The 26,194-nt window shown below is 48.5% G+C and overlaps 1 protein-coding gene across 4 annotated transcripts in view; it reads left to right on the top strand.

The window, feature by feature from the left end:
• agap3 (ArfGAP with GTPase domain, ankyrin repeat and PH domain 3) overlaps window positions 1–26,194 on the top strand; it is a 1,228,693-nt gene that overhangs the window by 835,325 nt on the left and 367,174 nt on the right. For all 4 annotated transcript variants that reach the window (XM_068031037.1, XM_068031038.1, XM_068031040.1 and 1 more), the window contains one exon: window positions 1,494–1,662. In XM_068031037.1, coding sequence (XP_067887138.1) covers window positions 1,494–1,662 — 169 coding nt within the window. The remainder of the gene's footprint in view (window positions 1–1,493; window positions 1,663–26,194) is intronic.

Raw genomic sequence — 26,194 nt, 5'->3', positions numbered from 1 at the left:
CCCACCTTCTCCTCATATCCCTCAACTCCACCTACCCACCTTCTCCTCATATCCCTCAACTCCACCTACCCACCTTCTCCTCATATCCCTCAACTCCACCTACCCACCTTCACCTCATATCCCTCAACTCCACCTACCCACCTTCTCCTCATATCCCTCAACTCCACCGACCCACCTTCTCCTCATATCCCTCAACTCCACCTACCCACCTTCTCCTCATCCCTCAACTCCACCTACCCACCTTCACCTCATATCCCTCAACCCCACCTACCCACCTTCACCTCATATCCCTCAACTCCACCTACCCACCTTCACCTCATATCCCTCAACTCCACCTACCCACCTTCTCATATCCCTCAACTCCACCTACCCACCTTCTCCTCATATCCCTCAACTCCACCTACCCACCTTCACCTCATATCCCTCAACTCCACCTACCCACCTTCTCCTCATATCCCTCAACTCCACCTACCCACCTTCTCCTCATCCCTCAACTCCACCTACCCACCTTCTCCTCATCCCTCAACTCCACCTACCCACCTTCACCTCATATCCCTCAACCCCACCTACCCACCTTCACCTCATATCCCTCAACTCCACCTACCCACCTTCACCTCATATCCCTCAACTCCACCTACCCACCTTCTCCTCATATCCCTCAACTCCACCTACCCACCTTCTCCTCATATCCCTCAACTCCACCTACCCACCTTCACCTCATATCCCTCAACTCCACCTACCCACCTTCTCCTCATATCCCTCAACTCCACCGACCCACCTTCTCCTCATATCCCTCAACTCCACCTACCCACCTTCTCCTCATCCCTCAACTCCACCTACCCACCTTCACCTCATATCCCTCAACCCCACCTACCCACCTTCACCTCATATCCCTCAACTCCACCTACCCACCTTCACCTCATATCCCTCAACCCCACCTACCCACCTTCACCTCATATCCCTCAACTCCACCTACCCACCTTCACCTCATATCCCTCAACTCCACCTACCCACCTTCACCTCATATCCCTCAACTCCACCTACCCACCTTCTCCTCATATCCCTCAACTCCACCTACCCACCTTCTCCTCATATCCCTCAACTCCACCGACCCACCTTCTCCCCGTATCCCTCAGTAGTCTCTTGATTCCATGTATTCTGTTGATGCAGTGATAAAGTTAAGTTGATTGCTCTTTGGGTGAAGAACTTCCGCTGGATTTCACTCCTCACTTTCAACTTCCTGACTTTTAATGTATGTCTGTGGGATTTGAGTCCCTGGCCATTGGGAACGATTTGTCTGGATCAGTTCTGCTGATCCCTTCATAATTCTTGAACACTTCAGTTAGACGGCTGGAAGTTGCCTCCTTATCATGATTTGGTGTTGCTTTGAGTTCCTGGTGCCAGAGTGATTGCTGAGCTGTATGCCTGAATATTTATGCTGGGAGTTCAAGGACACGAATAGCTCTTAATGCTCTTTCTCTGCTGCCCGATAGGATTACATGCAGAATGTTCACGGCAAGGAAATCGATCTGCTGCGGACCACGGTGAAAGTCCCGGGTAAGAGGCCTCCGCGGGCAACAGCAGGTAACGCTCCGAGCGCAAGTCCCAAGGCCAACGGCCTCACCAAAGACCGGAGTAACCTGCAACTGGCTGGTAGTCAGGGTAAGTGCTGGTGCCTTTCCTCTGTGTGCTTTCGGCACACTCTGTCGATAGGGGTGTGTTTACACTTGGTGAATGTGGTGAGCTTTGAATCGGTGCTGGTGTGAGATTGGTGCCAGTTTGAGGCCTGTGTCAGTCAGTGATTAGCGTGGTCAGTGTTTTTTAAAATTCTTTCACAGGATGTTAGTGTCATTGGCTAGGCCAGCATTTATTGCCCGTCCCTGATTGCTCCAGAAGGTGGTGGTGAGCTGCCTTCTTGAACCGCTGCAGTCCATGTGGGGTAGGTTCACCCACAGTTCTGTTAGGAAGGGAGTTCCAGGATTTTGACCCAGCAACAGTGAAGGAACAGCGATATAGTTCCAAGTCAGGCTGGTGTGAGGCTTGGAGGGGAACCTGCTGGTGGTGGTGTTCCCATGCATTTGCTGCCCTTGTCCTTCTAGTTGGTAGAGGTCGCGGGTTTGGAAGGTGCTGTTGAAGGAGCCTTGGTGAGTTGCTGCAGTGCATCTTGCAGATGGTACACACTGCTGCCACTGTGCATGGTGGTGGAGGGAGTGAATGTTTGTGTATGGGGTGCCAATCAAGTGGACTGCTTTGTCCTGGATGGTGTCGAGCTTCTTGAGTGTTGTTGGAGCTGCACCCATCCAGGCAAGTGGAGAGTATTCCATCACACTCCTGACATGTGCCTTGTAGATGGTGCACAGGCTTTGGGGAGGCAGGAGGTGAGTTACTCGCTGCAGAATTCTCAGCCTCTGATCTGCTTTTGTAGCCACGGTCTTTATGTGGCTGGTCCAGTTCAGTTTCATGGTCAGTGGTGACCCCCAGGGTGTTGATAGTGGGGGTTCAGTGATGGTAATGCCATTGAATGTCAAAGGAGATGGTTAGATTCTCTCTTGTTGGAGATGGTCATTGCCTGGCAGTTGTATGGCGTGAACGTTGCTTGCCACTTAACAACCCAAGCCTAAATATTGTCCAGGTCTTGCTGCATATGGACGTGGGCTGCTTCAGTATCTGAGGAGTCGCCAATGGTGCTGAACATTATGCAATCATCAGCGAACATTCCCACTTCTGACTTTGCGATGGAGGCAAGGTCATTGATGAAGCAGCTGAAGATGGTTGGGCCAAGGACACGACCCTGAGGAACCCATGCAATGATACTCTGGGACTGAGATGATAGACCTCCAACAACCACAACCATCTTCCTTTGCGCTAGGTATGACTCCAACCAGTGGAGACTTTTCCCCTTGATTCCCATTGACTTCAGTTTTGCTCGGGCTCCTTGATGCCATTCTCAGTCAAATGCTACCTTGATGTCAAGGGCAGTCACTCTCACCTCACCTCTTGCATTCAGCTCTTTTGTCCATGTTTGGGCCAAGGCTGTAATGAAAACAGGGGCCAAGTGGCCCTGAGGGAACTCGAAGTGAGTGTCAGTGATTTTTTTTTTAATTCTTGCATAGGAGGTGAGCATCGCTGGCAAGACCAGCATTTGTTGCCCATCCCTAATTGCCCTTGAACGGAGTGGCTAGCCAGGCCATTTCAGAGGGTCTGGAGTCACATGTAGGCCAGACCTGGTAAGGACGGCAGATTTCATTCCCTAAAGGACGTTAGTGAACCAGATGAGTTTTTATGACAATCCATGATAGCGTCATGGCACCGTTACTGAGACTAGCTTTCAATTTGACATTTTTATTTCTTATTTGAATTTATTAATTAATTGAATTTAATTTCCACCAGCTGCCATGGTGGGATTTGAACCTGTGTTCCCAGGGCATTAGGCTGGGCCTCTGGATTACTAGTTCAGTGACATTAGCACTATGCCACCGTTTCCCCCTGAGCAGGTTATTGCAAAGCAAGTGCCGCTTGATAGCACTGTTGATGACGCCTTCCATCACTTTACTGATGATTCAGAGTAGGCTGATGGGGCGGTAATTGGCCGGTTTGGACTTGTCCTGCTTTTTATGTACAGGACATACCTGGGCAATTTTCCACATTGCCGGGTAGATGCCAGTGTTGCAGCTGTACTGGAACAGCTTGGCTAGGGGCGCGGAAAGTTCTGGAGCACAAGTCTTCAGTACTATTGCTGGAATATTGTCAGGGCCCATAGCCTTTGCAGTATCCAGTGCCTTCAATCGTTTCTTGATATCACATGGAGTGAATGGGATTGGCTGAACACTGGCATCTGTGATGCTGGAGACTTCAGGAGGAGGCCGAGATGGATTATCAACTCGGTACATCTGGCTGAAGATGGATGCAAATGCTTCAGCCTTGAATTTTTGCACTGATGTGCTGGGTTTCCCATTGAGAATGGGGATATTTGTGGAGTCTCCTCCTCCCGTTAGTGTCTTTTGGTGATTGTTGCTGGTTTAGGGTCAGTACCCGTCGGTGATTGGTCCTGGTCTAAGACCTCCACCCCCATGTCAGAGGAACTAGCAGTGGGGGGGGAGTCGAAAGGCAATGGGGAGAGAGTCGAGTGGAAGTGGGGGAGGGAGTCGAGTGGCAGTTGTGGGGGAGAGAGTCGAGTGGCAGTTGTGGGGGAGAGAGTCGAGTGGCAGTTGTGGGGGAGAGAGTCGAGTGGCAGTTGTGGGGGAGAGAGTCGAGAGGCAGTGGGGGAGGGAGTCGAGTGGCAGTGGGGGAGGGAGTCGAGAGGCAGTGGGGGAGGGAGTCGATTGGCAGTCGGGTAGGGAGTCGAGTGGCAGTGGGGGAGGGAGTCGAGTGGCAGTGGGGGAGAGAGTCGAGTGGACGTGGGGGAGAGAGTCGAGTGGCAGTGGGGGAGAGAGTCGAGTGGCAGTGGGGGAGAGAGTCGAGTGGCAGTGGGGGAGGGAGTCGAGTGGCAGTGGGGGAGGGAGTCGAGTGGAAGTGGGGGAGAGAGTCGAGTGGAAGTGGGGGAGAGAGTCGAGTGGAAGTGGGGGAGAGAGTCGAGTGGAAGTGGGGGAGAGAGTCGAGTGGAAGTGGGGGAGAGAGTCGAGTGGAAGTGGGGGAGAGAGTCGAGTGGCAGTGGGGGAGAGAGTCGAGTGGCAGTGGGGGAGAGAGTCGAGTGGCAGTGGGGGAGAGAGTCGAGTGGCAGTGGGGGAGGGAGTCGAGTGGCAGTGGGGGAGAGAGTCGAGTGGAAGTGGGGGAGAGAGTCGAGTGGAAGTGGGGGAGAGAGTCGAGTGGAAGTGGGGGAGAGAGTCGAGTGGAAGTGGGGGAGAGAGTCGAGTGGAAGTGGGGGAGAGAGTCGAGTGGCAGTGGGGGAGGGAGTCGAGTGGCAGTGGGGGAGAGAGTCGAGTGGACGTGGGGGAGAGAGTCGAGTGGAAGTTGGGGAGAGAGTCGAGTGGCAGTGGGGGAGAGAGTCGAGTGGCAGTGGGGGAGGGAGTCGAGTGGCAGTGGGGGAGGGAGTCGAGTGGCAGTGGGTGAGGGAGTCGAGTGGCAGTGGGGGAGGGAGTCGAGTGGCAGTGGGGGAGGGAGTCGAGAGGCAGTGGGGGAAGGAGTCGAGAGGCAGTGGGGGAGGGAGTCGATTGGCAGTGGGGTAGGGAGTCGAGTGGCAGTGGGGGAGGGAGTCGGGTGGCAGTGGGGGAGAGAGTCGGGTGGCAGTGGGGGAGAGAGTCGGGTGGAAGTGGGGGAGAGAGTCGAGTGGCAGTGGGGGAGAGAGTCGAGTGGCAGTGGGGGAGGGAGTCGAGTGGCAGTGGGGGAGGGAGTCGAGTGGCAGTGGGGGAGGGAGTCGAGTGGCAGTGGGGGAGGGAGTCGAGAGGCAGTGGGGGAGGGAGTCGTGTGGAAGTGGGGGAGAGAGTCGAGTGGAAGTGGGGGAGAGAGTCGAGTGGCGGTGGGGGAGAGAGTCGAGTGGCGGTGGGGGAGGGAGTCGAGTGGCAGTGGGGGAGGGAGTCGAGTGGCAGTGGGGGAGGGAGTCGAGTGGCAGTGGGGGAAGGAGTCGAGTGGCAGTGGGGGAGGGAGTCGAGAGGCAGTGGGGGAGGGAGTCGATTGGCAGTCGGGTAGGGAGTCGAGTGGCAGTGGGTGAGAGAGTCGAGTGGCAGTGGGGGAGGGAGTCGAGTGGCAGTGGGGGAGGGAGTCGAGTGGCAGTGGGGGAGGGAGTCGAGTGGCAGTGGGGGAGGGAGTCGAGAGGCAGTGGGTGAGGGAGTCGAGTGGCAGTGGGGGAGGGAATCGAGTGGCAGTGGGGGAGAGAGTCGAGTGGCAGTGGGGGAGAGAGTCGAGTGGCAGTGGGGGAGAGAGTCGAGTGGCAGTGGGGGAGGGAGTCGAGTGGCAGTGGGGGAGGGAGTCGAGTGGCAGTGGGGGAGGGAGTCGAGTGGCAGTGGGGGAGGGAGTCGAGTGGCAGTGGGGGAGGGAGTCGAGAGGCAGTGGGGGAGGGAGTCGAGAGGCAGTGGGGGAGGGAGTCGTGTGGAAGTGGGGGAGAGAGTCGAGTGGAAGTGGGGGAGAGAGTCGAGTGGAAGTGGGGGAGAGAGTCGAGTGGCAGTGGGGGAGGGAGTCGAGTGGCAGTGGGGGAGGGAGTCGAGTGGCAGTGGGGGAGGGAGTCGAGTGGCAGTGGGGGAGAGAGTCGAGTGGAAGTGGGGGAGGGAGTCGAGTGGCAGTGGGGGAGAGAGTCGAGTGGCAGTGGGGGAGGGAGCCGAGAGGCAGTGGGGGAGGGAGTCGAGTGGCAGTGAGGGAGGGAGTCGAGTGGCTGTCTATATAATCTTATTTGGATGTTTAGTTATTTTGGATTCAGGTTTTCTGTTGGACCTGGTGCTTTTACTTTATTTTCCAATCAGGAAACTTAAATGAATGAATTAGATCCAGGGTCACATGGGTGGAAAGAATGCTTATTCATATTCCATTGATTCATGTTGTCTCTTGAGCTTTCCTGGGGACCTGTGCTTTGAAATGCAGTCATGCTGGACTTGCTACTTCAGATATAGCATCTGTTCTCAGTTGGCCTTTGGTCAATTGTGCTTTACTCGTAACAATGTGGTATATTCGGGGAGTGTGTATAGTAATGGTGGTATATTAGGGTGGTGTACAATAACTGGTATATTAGGGGTGTTTGTAAAGTAACAGTGCAGTATATTAACCGTGTGCATACAGTAACAGCTTGCTGTATGAGCCGTATATGTACAGTAACACGGGAGTGTGTTTGGGTGTATGTGCAGTAACAGTGTGGTATATTAGGCGTGTGTACAGTAACAGTGCAGTATATTGGATATGTGTACAGTGACAGCGTGGTATATTGGGGTGTTTACAATAACTAGAATATTAGGGTGTGTGTGCAGTAACAGTGCAGTATATTAGGGTGCATGTACTCTAAGACAGTGTGGCATATTCGGGGAGAGTTCATGTAAACTGTGGAGAGGACACAGAGAGCCTGCAAAGAGATACAGACAAGTTAAGTGAGTGGGCAACAAGATGGCAAATAGGATATAATGTAGGGATGTGTGAAATTATTCACTTCGGTCGGAAGAAGAGAAAAGCAGAAACTGCTTTAAAAGGTGTGAAACTTCTAAGTGTCGGTATTCAGCAAGACTTGGGTGTGCTGGTACAAGGAAGGCAGAAAGTTAACGTGCAGGTACAGCAAACAATTAGGAAGGCAAATGGCAAGTTGGCCTTTATTGTAAGGGGATTGGAGTACAGGAATAAGGAAGTATTGCTACAATTGTACGGGGTTTTGGTGAGACCACATCTGGAATACTGTGCAGTTTTGGTCTTCACATTTAAGAAAGGATATACTTACATTGGAGGCGGGAGGGGGAAGGCTTGGAGGGGAACTTGCAGGTGGCGGTGTTCCCATGCATCTGCTGCCCTTGTCCTTCTAGGTGGTAGAGGTTGTGGGTTTGTGGAAGGTGCTGTTGAAGGAGCCTTGGTGAGTTAGTTATTTATTCATCTTTATTTAGAGATACAGCACTGAAACAGGCCCTTCGGCCCACCGAGTCTGTGCCGACCAACAACCACCCATATTATACTAATCCTACATTAATCCCATATTCCCACCCACATCTCCACCATTCTCCTACCTAGGGGCAATTTACAATGGCCAATTTACTATAAATCTGCAAGTCTTCGGCTGTGGGAGGAAACCGGAGCACCCGGCGGAAACCCACACGGTCACGGGGAGAACTTGCAAACTCTGCACAGGCAGTACCCAGAACCGAACCTGGGTTGCTGGAGCTGTGAGGCTGCGATGCTAACCACTGTGCCACCCTTTTGTAGCCACGGTATTTATCTGGCTACTCCAGTTCGTTTCTGGTCAATGGTAACCCCCCCAGAATTTTGATAGTGTGACATTGAATGTTAAGAGGAGATGGTTCAATTCTCTCCTGTTGGAGATGGTCATTGCCTGGCACTTGTGTGGTGCGAAAGTTACTTGCCACTTATCAGCCGAAGCCTGGATATTGTCCAGGTCTTGCTGCATTTCTACACGGATTGCTTCAGTATCTGAGGAGTCACGAATGGTGCTGAACATTGTGCAATCATAAGCAAACATCCCCACTTCTGATCTTATGATTGAAGGAAGATCATTGATGAAGCAGCTGAAGATGGTTGGTCCCAGGATACTGCCCTGAGGAACTCCTGCAGTGATGTCCTGGGACCTCCAACAACCACAACCATCTTCCTTTGCGCTAGGTATGACTCCAACCAAAGGAGAGTTTTCTGCCTGATTCCCACTGACCTCAGTTTTGCTAGGGCTCCTTGATGCCATACTCAGTCAAATGCTGCCTTGATGTCAAGGGCAGTCACACTCACCTCACCTCTTGAGTTCAGTTCTTTTGTCCATATTTGAACCGAGGCAGCATTGAGGTCAGGAGCTGAGTGACCCTGGCAGAACCCAAACTGAGCGTCACTGAGCAGATTATTGCTAAGCAAGTGCCGCTTGATAGCACTGTCGATGACACCTTTCATCACTTTACTGATGATTCAGAGTAGACTGATGGGGCGGTAATTGGCCGGGTTTGAATTGTTCTCCTTTTTGTGTATAGGACATACCTGGGCAATTTTCCACATTGCTGGGTAGATGCTAGTGTTGTAGCTGTACTGGAACAGCTTGGCTAGGGGCGTGGCAAGCTCTGGAGCACAAGTCTTCAGTACTATTGCCGGAATGATGTCAGAACCCGGGTGCTCCGGTTTCCTCCCACAACCAAAGACTTGCAGGTTGATAGGTAAATTGGCCATTGTAAATTGCCCCTAGTATAGGTAGGTGGTAGGAGAATGGTGGGGATGTGGTAGGAAATATGGGATTAATGTAGGATTAGTATAAATGGGTGGTTGTGGTCGGCACAGACTCGGTGGGCCGAAGGGCCTGTTTCAGTGCTGTATCTCTCTATGACTCTATCACTCTATGACCCATAATCTTTGCAGTATCCAGTGCCTTCAGTCGTTTCTTGATATCACACAGAGTGAATCAAATTGGCTGAAGTCTGGCATCTGTGATGCTGGGGACTTCAGGAGGAGGCAAGATGGATCATCAACTCGGCACTTCTGGCTGAAGATTATTGCAAATGCTTCAGCCTTCTCTTTCACACTGATGTGCTGGGCTCTCCCATCATTGAGGATGGGGATATTTGTGGAGCAACCTCCTCTAGTTAGTTGTTTAATTGTCCACCACCATTCACAGCTGAACGTGGCAGGACTGCAGAACTTAAATCTGATCCGTTGGTTATGTGATCGCTTAGCTCTGTCTATTGCATGCTGCTTATGCAGTTTGGGGTGCAAGTAGTCCTGGGTTGTAGCTTCACCAGGTTGACACCTCATTTTGAGGTATGCCTGGTGCTGCTCCTGGCATGCCCTCCTGCACTCTTCATTGAACCAGGGTTGGTTTCTGTGCTTGATTCTAATGGTAGAGTGGGGGATTTGCCGGGCCATGACGTTACAGATTGTGTTTGAGTACAGTTCTGCTGCTGCTGATGGCCCACAGCGCCTCATGGATGCCTGGTTTTGAGTTGCTAGATCTGTTCTTAATCGATCCCATTTAGCGTGGTGGTAGTACCACACGACATGGTGGAGGGTATCCTCAATGTGAAGACGGGACTTCGTCTCCACAAGGACTGTGCGGTGGTCACTCCTACCAATACTGTCACGGACAGATGCATCTGCAGCAAGCAGATTGGTGAAGACGAGGTCAAGTATGTTTTTCCCTCCTGTTGGTTCCCTCACTACCTGCCGCAGACCCAGTCTAGCAGCTATGTCCTTTAGGACTCGGCCAGCTCGGTCAGTAGTGGTGCTACCGAGCCACTCCTGGTGATGGAAATTGAAGCCCCCCACCCAGAGTACATTCTGTGTCCTTGCCACCCTCAGTACTTCCTCCAAGTGGTGTTCAACATGGAGGAGTACTGACTCATCAGCTGAGGGAGGGCAGAAGGTGGTATTCAGCAGGAGGTTTCCTTGTCCATGTTTTACCTGATGCCCTGAGACTTCATGGGGTCCAGAGTCGATGTTGAGGATTCCCAGGGCAACTCCCTCCCTACTGTAGACCACTGTCCCGCCACCTCTTCTGGGTCTGTCCTGCCGATGGGACAGGACATACCCGGGGATGGTGATGGCAGTGTCTGGGACATTGTTTGTAAGGTATGATTTGGTGAGTATGACTATGTCAGGCTGTTGCTTGACTAGTCTGTGGGACAGCTCTCCTAACTTTGGCACAAGCCCCCAGATGTTAGTAAGGAGGACTTAGCAGGGTCGACAGGTCTAGGTTTGCTGTTGTCGTTTCCAGTGCCTAGGTCGATGTCGGGTTGTCCATCCAGTTTCGTTCTTTATTGACTTTGTAGTGGTTAGCTACAACTGAGTGGCTTGCTCGGCCATTTTAGAGTCAACATTACTATGGGAACATTATTGTGGATCTGGAGTCACATGTAGGCCAAACCAGAGAAGGATAGCAGATTTCCTTCCCAAAAGGACATTAGTGAACCAGATCAGTTTTGACAACAATCGACAATGGTTTCTTGGCCAATATTACTTAGAATATTGCGTGCAATTCTGGTTGCCACATTACCAGAAGGACGTGGAGGCTTTGGAGAGGGTGCAGAAGAGGTTTACCAGGATGTTGCCTGGACTGGAGGGCATTAGCTATGAGGAGAGGTTGGATAAATTCGGATTGTTTTCACTGGAACGACGGAGGTGGAGGGACGACATGATTGAGGTTTACAAAGTTATGAGCGGCATAGACAGAGTGGATAGTCAGAAGCTTTTTCCCAGGGTGGAAGAGTCAGTTACTAGGGGACATGGGTTTAAGGTGAGAGGGGCAATGTTTAGAGGGGATGTGCGAGGCAAGTTCTTTACACAGAGGGTGGTGAGTGCCTGGAACTTGCTGCCGGGGGAGGTAGTGGAAGCAGATACGATAGCGACGTTTAAGAGGCATCTTGACAAATACATGAATAGGATGGGAATAGAGGGATACGGGCCCCGGAAGTGCAGACGGTTTTAGTTTCGGCAGGCATCAAGATCGGCGCAGGCTTGGAGGGCCGAATGGCCTGTTCCTGTGCTGTACTGTTCTTTGTTCTTTGTTTTGTTATAGACTAGCTTTTTAATTCCAGATTTAATAATTGAATTCAAATTCCACCTTCTGCTGTGGTGGGATTCAAACCCATGTCCCCAGAGCAATACTCTGGGTCTCTGGGTTACTCGTCCAGTGACAATACCACGATGCCATTGCCTCCCCTATGATGAGAGGCTGAATAAATTGGGCCTGTATTCTCTGGAGTTCAGAAGAATGAGAGGGGATCTCATTGAAAGAAACAAGATTCTAAAGGGACTGGATAGGGTAGACACAGAGAGATTGTTTCGGCTGCTCAGGGAATCTCAATTGCAGGGGCACTGTCTCAGGATAAGGGGTCAATCATTTAGGACTGAAATGAGGGGAAATTACTTCACTCAAAGGGTTGTGAATCTTTGGAATTCTCTACCCAGAGGGTTGTGGATGCTCCATAATTGAATACATTTCAGGCTGGGATAGATAGATGTTTGGTCTTTCAGGGAATCAAGGGATATGGCGAGTGGGCAGGAAAGTGGAATTGAAGCCCAAGATTAGCCATGATCGTATTGAATGGCGGAGCAGGCTCGATGGGCCATATGGTCTACTCCTGCTCCTATTTCTTGTGTTCTTGCGAACACACTGTGATATATTAGGAGTGTGTACACTAACATTGTGGTATATTCTGGGTGTTTGCATTAACAGTGTTATATTTGGATTTGTACAGTAACAGTATGGTATATTAGGAGTGTGTACAGTAAAACAGTGCAGTCTTTTGACAGTGTGTACAGTAACAATGTGGCATATTGGTGGTGTGTGTACACTAACAGTGTGGTATATTAGGGATGTGTGTGTCCAGTAAATGTCATGTATTAGGGTGTGTGCGTGTGTTCACTCACACAGTGCAGTATTTTAGGGGGAATACGGTAACACAGTTTTTAAAAATTCCTACATGGGATGTTGGCATCGCTGGCAAGGCCAGCATTTGTTGCCCATCTCTAATTGCCGTTGAACTGAGTGGCTTGTTAGGCCATTTCAGAGGGCAGTGAAGAGTCAAAAAAATTGCTGTGGGTCTGGAGTCACATGTAGGCCAGACCAGGTAAGGATGGCAGATTTCCTTCCCTAAAGGGCACTGATGAACCAGATGGGGTTTTATCATAGGATCATAGCAAATAGAAGCAGGAGTACGCCATTCAGTCCATCGAGCCTGCACAGGAGGGCGTGAAAAAGAGTGGGAGAGCCATACTGATGGGAGATTCAATTGTAAGGGCAACAGGCGTTTCTGTGGCCACAAATGATACTGCAGGATGGTATGTTGCCTCCCTGGTGCTAGGGTCAACGATGTCTCGGAGCAGCTGCAGGACATTCTGAAGGGGGAGGGTGAGCAGTCAGAGATCGTGGTACACATTGGTACCAACGACACAGGTAGAAAGAGGGATGAGGTCCTGCAACAAGAATTTAGGGAGCTAGGTAGCAGATTAAAAAGCAAGATCTCAAAGATTGTAATCTCTGGATTACTCCCGGTGCCACGTGCTGGTGAGTATAGGAATAGGAGGATAGAGCAGATGAATGCGTGGCTGAGGAGATGGTGCAGAAGGGAGGGCTTTAGGTTCCTGGATCACTGGGTCTGTTTCTGGCAAAGGTGGGACCTGTACAAGTTGGACGGGTTGCACCTGAACCAGAACGGGACAGATATAGACCTGTTAAGGCACAAGTGAAAAATGCAATGCTGGATTGCATCTATCTTAATGCAAGGAGTCTTACTAGTAAGGCAGATGAATTGAGGGCATTGATTAGCATATGGGATTATGATATTTTTGCTATCACAGAGACATGATTGAGGGAGGGGCAGGACTGGCAGCTCAGTATTCCAGGGTATAGAATCTTCAGGGAAGACAGGGGATGGGGGGGTTGGTGTAACAGAAGAGGTGGCATTGCCCTGTTGATCAAGGAGTCAATTACTGCAGTAAGTGGAGATGATATAGAACATAGAACAGCACAGTACAGGCCCTTCGGCCCATGATGTTGTGCCGACCCTTTAACCTACTCTAAGATCAAACTAACTACCTACTCTTCATTCTAATATCATCCATGTACCTATCCAAGAGTCGCTTAAATGCCCCTAATGTATCTGCTTCTACTACCACCGCTGGCAGCGCATTCCATGCACCCACCACTCTCTGTGTAAAGAACCTACCTCTGACATCTCCCCGAAACCTTCCTCCAATCACCTTAAAATTATGCCCCCTGGTGATAGCCCTTTCCACCCTGGGAAAAAGTCTCTGGCTATCCACTCTATCTATGCCTCTCATCATCTTGTACCCCTCTATCAAGTCACCTCTCATCCTTCTTCGCTCCAATGGGAAAAGCCCCAGCTCCCTCAATCTTTCTTCGTGGGACATGCCCTCCAGTCCAGGCAGCATCCTGGTAAATCTCCTCTGCACCCTCTCTAAAGCTTCCACATCCTTCCTATAATGAGGCGACCAGAACTGAACACAATATTCCAAGTGTGGTCGAACTAGGGCCTTATAGAGCTGCAGCATAACCTCGCGGCTCTTAAACTCAATCCCCCTGTTAATGAAAGCCAACACACCATACGCCTTCTTAACAACCCTATCAACTTGGGTGGCAACTTTGAGCGATCTATGGACATGGACCCCAAGATCCCTCTGTTCCTCCACGCTACCAAGAATCCTGTCTTTAAGCCTGTATTCTGCATTCAAATTCGACCTTCCAAAATGAATCACTTCACACTTTTCCAGGTTGAAATCCATCTGCCACTTCTCAGCCCAGCTCTGCATCCTGTCAATGTCCCGTTGCAACCTACAACAGCCTTCCACACTATCCACAACTCCAGCAACCTTCGTGTCATCAGCAAACTTGCTAACCCAGCCTTCCACTTCCTCATCCAAGTCATTTATAAAAATAACAAAGAGCAGAGGTCCCAGAACAGGTCCCTGCGGAACACCACTGGTCACCGAGCTCCAAGAAGGTTCCGAGATGGTTCCTCAAATGAGGCCATATGGGTAGAACTTGAAAACAAAAAGTGGGTAGTCACTTGGCTGGGAGTGTACTACAGGCCTCCAAACACTCAGGGAGAGATAGAGGAGCAGATATGTAGGTAAATCACAGAGAGGTATAAAAATAATAGGGTAATAATAGCAGGGGATTTCAACTTCCCCAATATTAACTGGGACAGTCTTAGTGCAAAAGGCTTAAAAGGGGCAGAATTCTTAAAAAGCATCCAGTACGTTGAAAGTCCGACAAGAGAAGGGGCAGTACTGGACCTAAACCTAGGGATGAAGCTGGACAAGTGGTAGAAGTGTCAGTGGGGGAGCATTTCTGGGATAGCGACCAAAACTCTGTAAGATTTAAGGTAGTTATGGAAAAGGACAAAGACTGGCCGGAAATAAAGGTATTGAATTACACAGAGAGTAGTAGGGGCGTGGAACGCCCTGCCTGCAACAGTAGTAGACTCGCCAACTTTAAGGGTATTTAACTGGTCATTGGATAGACATATGGATGAAAATGGAATAGTGTCGGTCAGATGGTTTCACAGGTCGGCGCAACATCGAGGGCTGAAGGGCCTGTACTGCGCTGTAATGTTCTATGTTCTAGGATAAATCTTTTCACCCAGAGGGTGGTTGGAATCTGGAACACACTGCCTGAAGAGGTGGTTGAAGCAGGAACCCTCACGTCATTTAAGAAGTATTTAGATGAGCACTTGAAACACCATAGCATACAAGGCTACTGGCCAAGAGCTAGAAAATGGAATTAGAATAGTTAGGTGCTTGATGGCCGGCACAGACACGATGGACCGAAGGGCCTGTTTCTGTGCTGTATAACTCTATGACTCTAATTGATTAACCCGGGTGTCATGCAGAAAGACCCCTGTCTGTATATATCACATACATCCAGCAGGTTTTGGCACTTTGATCAGTGCTTATATATCAGGAAAAGCAGGAGTCCTAACACTGACTCCTGTGGAACATGATTGGATACCTGCCTCCAGTCCAAACAACACCAGAAAGAATGATAATCGCCAGAAGGCGTGAACTGTCCAGTGTTCTTCATGCCCGCAATAATCAGTGCAGATTACGATACTGATCGTAGTGATCGGTGATTCAATAGTCAAGGTTACAGACAGGCGTTTCTGTGGCCACAGACGTGAATCCAGGTTGGTATGTTGCCTCCCTGGTTCCAGGGTCAAGAATGTCACTGAGCGACTGCAGAGCACCCTGAAGGGGGAGGCTGAACAGCCAGCAGTCGTGGTCCCCATTGGCACCAACGACATAAGTAGAAAGAGGGATGTGGTCTTGCAGTCAGGATTTAGGGAGCTAGGTAAGAAATTAGCAAGCAGACCTCAAAAATAGTAATCTCTGGATTACACCCTATGCCACGCACAAGTGAGAAAGAAATAGAAGGATAAGAGAGATGAATGTGTGTCTGGAAAGATGGTGCGGGAGGGAGGGCTTCAGATTCCTGGGACATTGGGACCGGCTCTGGGGGGGATGAGACCTGTACAGGCCGGGACGGAGTTCCTTGCGGGACGTTTTGCTAGTGCTGTTGGGGAGGGTTTAAACTAGTTTGGCAGGGGGATGGGGACCTGAGGGTCGACTCAGTTGGGACAAAATCAGAAATTAAAATGGAAGGCGTAAAATTAATGGATGAGTCTGGAAGACAGAGGAAACGAGCGTCAGAAAATAAAAAAGGAGTTTGGCAGTGCTGAAGGGTATATATTTCAATGCAAGGAGTATAGCAAATAAAACAGATGAGCTGAGGGCACAGATAGACACGTGGCAGTCTGATATCATAGCTATTACAGAAACATGGCTGAAGGAGGGACAGGAATGGCAGCTCAACATTCCTGGTTACAGGATTTTCAGACGTGATAGGGAGGGGGATAAGAAAGGAGGGGGAGTGGCAATTTTGGTTAAGGAAACTATTACAGCTGTGAGGAGGGATAATATGTTGGAAGGTTCATCAAATGAGGCCATATGGATTGAGTTAAGGAACAAAAAAAGGGCAGTCACACTGCTGGTCGTGTACTATAGACCCCCAAACAGTCAGAGGGAGATAGACGAGCAGATATGTAAGCAAATCTCTGAGAAGTGCAAGAACAATAGGGCAGTAATAGTAGGGGATTTTAACTACCCCAATATTAACTGGGTTAGTTTTAGTGTGAAAGGAATTGAGGGCGGAGAATTCTTAAGGTGCATTCAGAACTTTTTTGGCCAGTATGTAGGAAGTCCAACAAGAGAGGGTGCAGTTTTAGACTTAGTTTTAGGAAATAAAGCTGGGCAGGTGGAAGGGGGCGGGGGCAGGGGAGAGCATTTTGGGGGTAGTGATCATAATTCAGTTAATTTTAACATAACTATGGAAAAAGACCGAGAAACAACAGGAGTTAGAATTCTCAATTGGGGCAAGGCTAATTTTACTAAACTGAGGAGTGATTTAGTGAAAGTGGACTGGAAACAGCTACTTGAACAGTGGGAGGCATTCAAAGGGGAGATTCAAGGGGTTCAGGGTAAACCTGTTTCCATAAAGAAAAAGGGTGTGGCACCTAAATCTAGAGCCCTGTGGTTGTCAACGAGCCTACAGGGTAAGATAAGGCAGAAAAGGAAAGCTTATGTCCGACACCAAGAAGTCAATACTACAGAAAGCCGAGAGGAGTATAGAAAGTGCAGGGGTAAAATCAAAAAGGAAATTAGGAAAGCAAAGAGAGGGCATGAAATAATATTGCCAAGCAAAATCAAGCTGAACCTAAAGATGTTTTATCAATACATTATGAGTAAGAGGATAACTAAGGAGAGAGTAGGGCCCATAAAAGACCAAAATGGTAACCTATGTGTAAGGAGCGGAAGATATTGGTAAGGTTCTTAATGAATACTTTGCGTCTGTCTTCATATCAGAGGGGAACAATGCAGATATTGCAGTTAAGGAAGAAGAGTGTGAAGTATTTGATGTGATAAACATAGGGAGAGAGGAAGTATTAATGCGAAAGGCATCCTTGAAAGTTGATAAATCACTAGGGCCAGATGAAATGTATCCTAGGCAGATAAAAGAAGCAAGAGAGAAAATTGCAGAGGGTCTGACCATCATTTTTCAGTCCTCACTGGATACAGGTGTGGTGCCAGAGGATTGGAGAATTGCTTACGTACCTCTGCTTAAGAAGGGAGTGAAGGATAGACCGAATAATTACAGGCCAGTCAGTCTAACCTCAGTAGTGGGCAAATTATTGGAATCTATTCTGAGAGACAGGATAAACTGTCACTTAGAAAGGCACAGGTTAATCAAGGATAGACAGCATGGATTTGTTAAGGGAAGATCTTGTTTGACGAACTTGATCGAATTTTTTGAAGAAGTAACAAGGAAGATGGATGAGGGTAGTGCAGTTGATATGGTTTACATGGATTTTAGCAAGGCTTTTGACAAGGTGCCACATGGCAGACTGGTTAAAAAAATAAAATCCCATGGGATCCAGGGAAATGCAGCAATGTGGATACAAAATTGGCTCAGTAGCGGGAAACAAAGGGTAATTGTTGATGGGTGTTTTAGCGACTGGAGGACTGTTTCCAGTGGTGTTCCGCAGTGCTCAGTACTGGGTCCCCTGCTTTTTGTGATGTATATTAACGACTTGGATGTAAATGTAGGGGGCACGATCAAGAAGTTTGCGGACGACACAATGATTGACCGTGTGGTAGATAGCGAGGAGGATAGCTGTAGGCTGAAGGAAGATATTGATGGTCTGGTCAGATGGGCAGAAAAGTGGCAAATGGATTTCAACTTGGAGAAGTGTGAGGTGATGCATTTAGGGAGGTCAAACAAGGCAACAGAATACACAATTAATGGGAAAATACTGAGAAGTGTAGAGGAAGTGAGGGACCTTGGAGTGAATGTCCACAGATCCCTGAAGGTAGCAGGACAGGTCGATACAGTAGTTAAGAAGGCAGATGGAATCCTTTCCTTTATTAGCCGAGGTAAAGGATATTAGAGCAGGGAAGCAGGGAGGTTATGCTGGAACTGTATTGGTTAGGCCACAATTTGAGTACTGTGTGCAGTTCAGGTCACCTCATTACAGAAAGGATGTAATTGCACTAGAGAGGGTACAGAGGAGATTTACGAAGATGTTGCCAGGACTGGAAAAATGCAGCTATGAGGAAAGATTGGATAGACTGGGGTTGTTCTCCTTGGAACAGAGAAGGCTGAGGGGGATCTGATTGAAATGGACAAAATTTTGAGGGGCTTGGATAGAGTGGAGGTGAAGGGTCTATTCACCTTAGCAGAGAGGTCAGTGACGAGGGGGCATAGATTTAAAGTGATTGGTAGAAATATTAGAGGGGAGATGAGGAAAAACTTTTTCACCCAAAGGGTGATGGTGGTCTGGAACTCACTGCCTGAAAGGGTAGTTGAGGCAGAGACCCTCAACTCATTCAAAGGAGCCTGGATGTGCACCTCTACTGCAGTTAGCTGCAGGGTTACGGACCAAATGCTGGAAGGTGGGATTAGTATAGGTGGATTGTTTTTCGGCTGGCACAGAAATGATGGGCCAAGTGCCCTCTTTCTGTGCCTTAAACTTTCTATGATTCATCCTCAATGATGGGGGAGCCCAGCACATCAGTGCAGAAGATAAGGCTGAAGCATTTGCAACAATCTTCAGCCAGAAGTGCCGAGTTGATGATCCATCTCGGCCTCCTCCTGAAGTCCCCAGCATCACAGATGCCAGTATTTAGCCAATTCAGTTCACTATGCGTGACATCAAGAAATGACTGAAGGCACTGGATACTGCAAAGGCTATGGGCCCTGACAACATTCCAGCAATAGTACAGAAGACCTGTGCCCCAGAAAATGTCACGCCCCCGAGCCAAGCTGTCCCAGTACAGCGACAACACTGGCATCTACCTGGCAATGTAGAAAATTGCCCAGGTATGTCCCGAACACAAAAACCAGGGCAAGTCCAACCCAGCCAATTACTGCCCCATCAGTCTACTCTCGATCATCAGTAAAGAGATGGAAGGTGTCTTCGACAGTGCTGTCAAGCGGCACTTGCTTAGCAATAACCTGCTCAGTGACGCTCAATTTGGGTTCTGCCAGGGCCACTCAGCTTACAGCCTTGGTTCAAACATGGCAAAAGAGCTGAACTCCAGAGGTGAGGTCAGAGGGGAATATGGAGCGAGACCTGGGTGTTCTCGTACACCAGTCACTGAAGGTAAGCATGCAGGTGCAACAGGCGGTAAAAAAGGCAAATGGTATGTTGGCCTTCATAGCGAGAGGATTCGAGTACAGAAGCAGGGATGTCTTGCTGCAATTATACAGGGTCTTGGTGAGGCCACACCTACAATATTGTGTGCAGTTTTGGTCTCCTTATCTGAGGAAGGATGTTCTTGCTTTCGAGGGAGTGCAACGAAGGTTTACCAGACTGATTCCTGGGATGGCGGGACTGACGTATGAGGAGAGATTGAGTCGGTTAGAATTATATTCGCTGGAGTTCAGAAGAGTCGGGGGGGAATCTCATAGAAATCTGTAAAATTCTAACAGGACTTGACAGGGTAGATGCAGGAAGGATGTTCCCGATGGTGGGGGAGTCCAGAACCCGGGGTCATAGTCTAAGGATATGGGGTGAACCTTTCAGGACTGAGATGAGGAGAAATTTCTTCACCGAGTGTGGTGAGCCTGTGGAATTCGCTACCACAGAAATCAGTTGAGGCCAAAACATTGTATTTTTTCAATAAGGAGTTAGATGTAGTTCTTGGGGCGAAAGGGATCAAAGGGTATGTCGCAAAAGCCGGAACAGGCTACTGGGTTGGATGGTCAGCCATGATCAAAATGAATGGCGGAGCAGGCTCGAAGGGCCGAATGGCCTACTCCTGCTCCTATTTTCTATGTTTCTACATCTATGAGAGTGACTGCCCTTGACATCAGGCAGCATTTGACCGAGTATGGCATCGAGGAGCCCTAGCAAAACTGGAGTCAATGGGAATTAAGGAGTCAATGGGAATTAAGGGTCCAAACTCTCTGTTGGTTGGAGTCATAATACGCACAAAGTAAGATGGTTGTGATTGTTGGAGGTCATTCATCTGAGCTCTAGGACATCACTGCAGGAATTCCTCAGGGTAATGTCCTAGGTCCAACCATCTTCAGCTGCTTCATCAATGACCTTCCTTCAATCATAAGGTCAGAAGTGGGGATGTTCGCTGATGATTGCACAACGTTCAGCACCATTGGCGACTCCTCAGATACTGAAGCAGTCCGTGTAGAAATGCAGCAAGACCTGGACAATATCCAGGCTTTGGCTGATAAATGGCAGGTTACATTCGCACCCCACAAGTAGCAGGCAATGACCATCTCCAAAAAGAGAGAATCTAACCATCTCTCCTTGACATTCAATGGCATTACCATCACTGAATCCCCCACTATCAGCATTCTGTGGGTTACCATTGACCAGAAACTGAACTGGACCAGACACATTAATACCATGGCTACAAGAGCAGGTCAGAGGCTGGGAATTCTGTGATGAATAACTCACCTCCTGTCTCCCCAATGCCTGTTCAACATCTACAAGGCATAAGTCAGGAGTGTGATGGAACACTCTCCACTTGCCTGGATGGGTGCAGCTCCAACAACACTCAACACCATCCAGGACAAAGCAGCCCACTTGATTGGGACCCCGTATACAAGCATTCACTCCCTCCATCACCGCGCACTGTGGTAGCAGTATGTACCATCTACAAGATGCACTGCAGCAAACCACCAAGCCTCCTTCGACAACACCTTCCAAACCCGTGACCTCTATCACCTAGAGGGAGAAGGGCAGCAGATGCATGGGAACACCACCACCTGCAAGTTCCCGTCCAAGCCACACACCATCCTGACTTGGAACTATATTGCCGTTCCTTCACTGTCGTTGGGTCAAAATCCTGAAACTCCCTTCCTAACAGCACTGTGGGTGTACCTACCCCACATGGACTGCAGCGGTTCAAGAAGGCAGCTCACCACCACCTTCTCAAGGGCAATTAAGGATGGGCGATAAATGCTGGCCTAGCCAGCGATGTCCACATCCCATGAACGAATAAAAAAAATTAGCGTTGTGAGTAGCGTTTAAGTGTCATCTATTAGTGGTGTGTACAGTAATACAGTCCAGTATATAAGGGTTTGTGTACGCTAACCCAATGCAATATATTAGGGTATGTGTACAGTAACTGTGTGGTATATTGGTGTGTGCAGCAACACAGTGTGGTATATTAGAAATGTGCACTGTAACACAATGTGGTATATTAGGACTATGTGTACAGTAACTAATATATTAGTGTGTGCATAGAGTACCAGCACAGTATATTCAGGGTGCGCATAGTAACACAGTGTGTTGTATTAGCATGTGTGCAGTTACACAGTGCAGTATATTGGAGTGTACAATAACACAGTACAGTACATGGGGATAGTGTGGGAAAAAGGCATTGAAGTGGATGCTCAGCCATAATCGTATTGAATGGCGGAGCAGGCTCGATGGGCTGAATGGCCTACTCTTGCTCCTATGCTCCTATATTAGGAGTGCATGTACGGTAACACAGCGGGTATGGACCAGGTGCTGGAAGGTGGACTTTGATTGGGCGGCTAGTTTTCGGCCAGCACAGACACGATAGGCTGAATGGCTTCCTTCTGTGCTGTAATTTTTCTATGGTTCTATGGTATATTTGGGATTTGTATTTAATAAAACAGCGTGGTATCTTAGGGGTGTGTACAGTAAAACTGTGTGATATATTAGGTGTGTGTACAGTAAAGTAGTGTGGTATATTAGGACTGTGTACAGTAATAGTGTGGTATATTAGGGGTGTGTAAAGTAAAACCGTGTGGTATATTAGGGGTGTGTACAGTAACAGTGTGGTATATTAGGGGTGTATACAGTAAAACAATGTGGTATATTAGGGGTGTGTACAGTAAAACAATGTGGTATATTAGGGGTGTGTACAGTAAAACCGTGTGGTATATTAGGGGTGTGTACAGTAACAGTGTGGTATATTAGGGGTGTATACAGTAAAACAATGTGGGATATTAGGGGTGTGTACAGTAAAACAGTGTGGTATATTCGGGGTGTGTACAGTAAAACCGTGTGGTATATTAGGGGTGTGTATAGTGACAGTGTGGTATACTAGGGGTGTGTACAGTAAAACAGTGTGGTATATTAGGGGTGTGTACAGTAAAACAATGTGGTATATTAGGGGTGTGTACAGTAAAACCGTGTGGTATATTAGGGGTGTGTACAGTAACAGTGTGGTATATTAGGGGTGTATACAGTAAAACAATGTGGTATATTAGGGGTGTGTACAGTAAAACAGTGTGGTATATTCGGGGTGTGTACAGTAAAACAGTATGGTATATTAGGGGTGTGTACAGTAAAACCGTGTGGTATATTAGGGGTGTGTACAGTAACAGTGTGGTATATTAGGGGTGTATACAGTAAAACAATGTGGTATATTAGGGGTGTGTACAGTAAAACAGTGTGGTATATTAGGGGTGTGTACAGTAAAACAGTGTGGTATATTAGGGGTGTGTATAGTGACAGTGTGGTATATTAGGGGTGTGTACAGTAAAACCGTGTGGTATATTAGGGGTGTGTACAGTAAAACAGTGTGGTATATTAGGGGTGTGTACAGTAAAACAGTGTGGTATATTAGGGGTGTGTACAGTAAAACAATGTGGTATATTAGGGGTGTGTACAGTAAAACAGTGTGGTATATTAGGGGTGTGTACAGTAAAACAATGTGGTATATTAGGGGTGTGTACAGTAAAACAGTGTGGTATATTAGGGGTGTGTACAGTAAAACAATGTGGTATATTAGGGGTGTGTACAGTAAAACCGTGTGGTATATTAGGGGTGTGTACAGTAACAGTGTGGTATATTAGGGGTGTATACAGTAAAACAATGTGGTATATTAGGGGTGTGTATAGTGACAGTGTGGTATATTAGGGGTGTGTACAGTAAAACCGTGTGGTATATTAGGGGTGTGTACAGTAAAACAGTGTGGTATATTAGGGGTGTGTACAGTAAAACAATGTGGTATATTAGGGGTGTGTACAGTAAAACAGTGTGGTATATTAGGGGTGTGTACAGTAAAACAATGTGGTATATTAGGGGTGTGTACAGTAAAACAGTGTGGTATATTAGGGGTGTGTACAGTAAAACAATGTGGTATATTAGGGGTGTGTACAGTAAAACCGTGTGGTATATTAGGGGTGTGTACAGTAACAGTGTGGTATATTAGGGGTGTATACAGTAAAACAATGTGGTATAATAGGGGTGTGTACAGTAAAACAGTGTGGTATATTCGGGGTGTGTACAGTAAAACCGTGTGGTATATTAGGGGTGTGTATAGTGACAGTGTGGTATACTAGGGGTGTGTACAGTAAAACAGTGTGGTATATTAGGGGTGTGTACAGTAAAACAATGTGGTATATTAGGGGTGTATACAGTAAAACAATGTGGTATATTAGGGGTGTGTACAGTAAAACAGTGTGGTATATTCGGGGTGTGTACAGTAAAACAGTATGGTATATTAGGGGTGTGTACAGTAAAACCGTGTGGTATATTAGGGGTGTGTACAGTAACAGTGTGGTATATTAGGGGTGTATACAGTAAAACAATGTGGTATATTAGGGGTGTGTACAGTAAAACAGTGTGGTATATTAGGGGTTTGTATGTGAAGTTGTTATACGCTCCTGTCCTGTTGCAGTCACTAACACGTGATTCATGGTTTTTTTCAATTCCTGGCAAGAGCCTTGGAGATAATTATCAGCTTGTGCCGAACGTGTTTGGTGGAGCGAGCGCCTGTCTATTTCATGTCTCGGCAGCTCTGTCCTGATCCCACTGGACTTTACTGAAGTTAGAGGGGGACAGATTCAGACACGAATTCCCGGAAAGGTTAATTAGGCTGGAGGAAGGGAAAGAGATGAGAATGGTGCACGGGAGACTCTGTTTTCTAATCAGACCTCACAAACAATTAACCTTTCGAACAAATATAGTTTGTGTAGGAGGGGAGTGGGTGATCCATCTGAGAGATGTGACTGGGAAGAATTTTCCTAACCATTAATGCCTCATCTTTCGAGCATATTTAGATCCTTGGGTGTCAAGCTAATTAACCCTTTCTGCCCCCAGCCCATCGCCCGCCCAGCCACTCAACCACTTGCAAGATATCCATCGAAGATTTGCTCTTTGTGTTTTAGATGTACTGGCTATTTGCTCATCGTTTCTCGAACACTGGAGTTCAGCAAGTTAAGATAATGCCGTACATACCAACTGTATCGGTTGGGAAGGTGGTGGTGTAGGGGTAATGTCACTGGGCTAGTAAGCCAGAGCCTCAGCTCTGGGGACATGCATTCAAATCCATCACAGCAGATGTGTAAACTTGAATTCAATTAATAAATCTGGAATTAAAAGCTAGTCTAATGGTGACCATGAAACCATTGTCGATTGTTGTAAAAACCCATCTGGTTCACTAATGTCCTTTAGGGAAGGAAATTTGCCGTCCTTACCTGGTCTGGCCGATGTGTGAGTCTAGACCCACTGCACTCTTTAAAAAAAAAAATGCCTCTGAAATAGCCCAGCTAACCACTCAGTTCAATTAGGAGTTGGCAGCGATGCCCACATCCCACAAAAAAAAAACAAATTAAAAAAAGTAAGCGGTAAAGCCCATCGACTGGAAACACTGAGGGGTGATTTTATGCTCTCTCTTGTGGCAGGTTTGGAGGCAGAGAGAGCATTTAAATGAGCGGGATGATGGTGGGGCGGGGAGGGTAAGAGAGAGGTTCCCACCACCTTTCTGCCTTCACCCTAGTTAAGTCCATGCGGGAAGGCCCGTGGACAGCCTTCCCTCCCCACCGCTAATTGAGGCCCTTATGTGAGCAATCAGGGACCTCATCCTGCTGCTGGTATTAGCCCAGCAGCGGGCAGGCCTGTCGCTGCATGGGGAGCACAGCAATCAAACCCATACGGGTTGCTTTCCGACTCAAGGGGGGGGCGGGGGGGGTGGTTCTCCATCGTTCAGAGGCACTTAGTGCCTGGTCGAGGGACCCAGCATTAGGAAGGGGAGAGGCCCACTCAGTGTCACCCCACCGCCACCCCCCCCCCCCGCCCTTGCTGCTGATGCCCTTCCCCCCCTCCTCTAAGACCCCCACCCCATGAAACCCCTCCCGCCGTGACTCACCTGTGGCCTGGTCCCTCGACAATCCTAGCTTCCTAGCTCTCCGGTAGGTGCATTATCGGCAGCAGCCACTGCCTCCCCATTGGTATTGCTCAATAAACGAGCCTCTGCTCTCTGATTGACCGGCAGCTCAGTGGCTGGAAGGTCTGCGCCGGGATCCTTCATGCCGGGAAGGCCTGCTGCTGCCCAGCTCAGTGCTTAATTGGCAGGTGATGCGGCAGGCCTTCCCGCAAAGAAACAACGCGAGGATCTCGCCAGCTGTTCAGCTGGTGGCCAAGACCCTCGTCGCCTACATCATATACCGCCCTAGGTGTTGTGGGCAGCAGCATTTTGCACTGTTTGAAATAGTGTGGGCTGAAATTCAGGAGACTAGGGAGGGAAATGCAAAGGTTATGACTTGAGGGAGCTAAATCCTGGTTTAGGGGTTCATGCAGATGGGATGGGTGAAAATGGGCTGATATCCTGAAGTAGAGGAACCAGTCTTGGAGATGAAACAGTTGTGAGGTTTGGAACTCAGGGTTTAACTGGATGTTGAAGCTGTGGCCTGTCCCATTCATTCCTAGTGAAGAGAATAGAGTTGGAAATAAGAATATGGAGCTTTTGGGAGGTGCTGCATAAGATGGAATAAAAGCTGAAAGTGCTGGAAATACTCAGCAAGTCTGGCAGCATCTGTGAAGAGAGAAACAGCGTTAACATTTCATTAGAACTTATCATTATCATATTGCTGTTTGTGGGAGCTTGCCGTGCACAAATTGGCTGCTGCGGTTCCTACATTGCAATGGTGACCACACTTCAAAAGTACTTACAAAGAGAACAAAGAACAAAGATAATTACAGCACAGGAACAGGCCCTTCGGCCCTCCAAGCCTGCGCCGATCCAGATCCTCTCTCTAAACATGTTGCCTATTTTCTAAGGTTCTGTA

The sequence above is a fragment of the Heterodontus francisci genome, chromosome 5 (genome assembly GCF_036365525.1).
Source record: "Heterodontus francisci isolate sHetFra1 chromosome 5, sHetFra1.hap1, whole genome shotgun sequence".
Lineage (NCBI taxonomy): Eukaryota > Metazoa > Chordata > Chondrichthyes > Heterodontiformes > Heterodontidae > Heterodontus > Heterodontus francisci.
The sequence above is the reverse complement of the archived record's forward strand: the minus strand, read 5'-3'. Positions and strand labels throughout refer to the sequence as shown.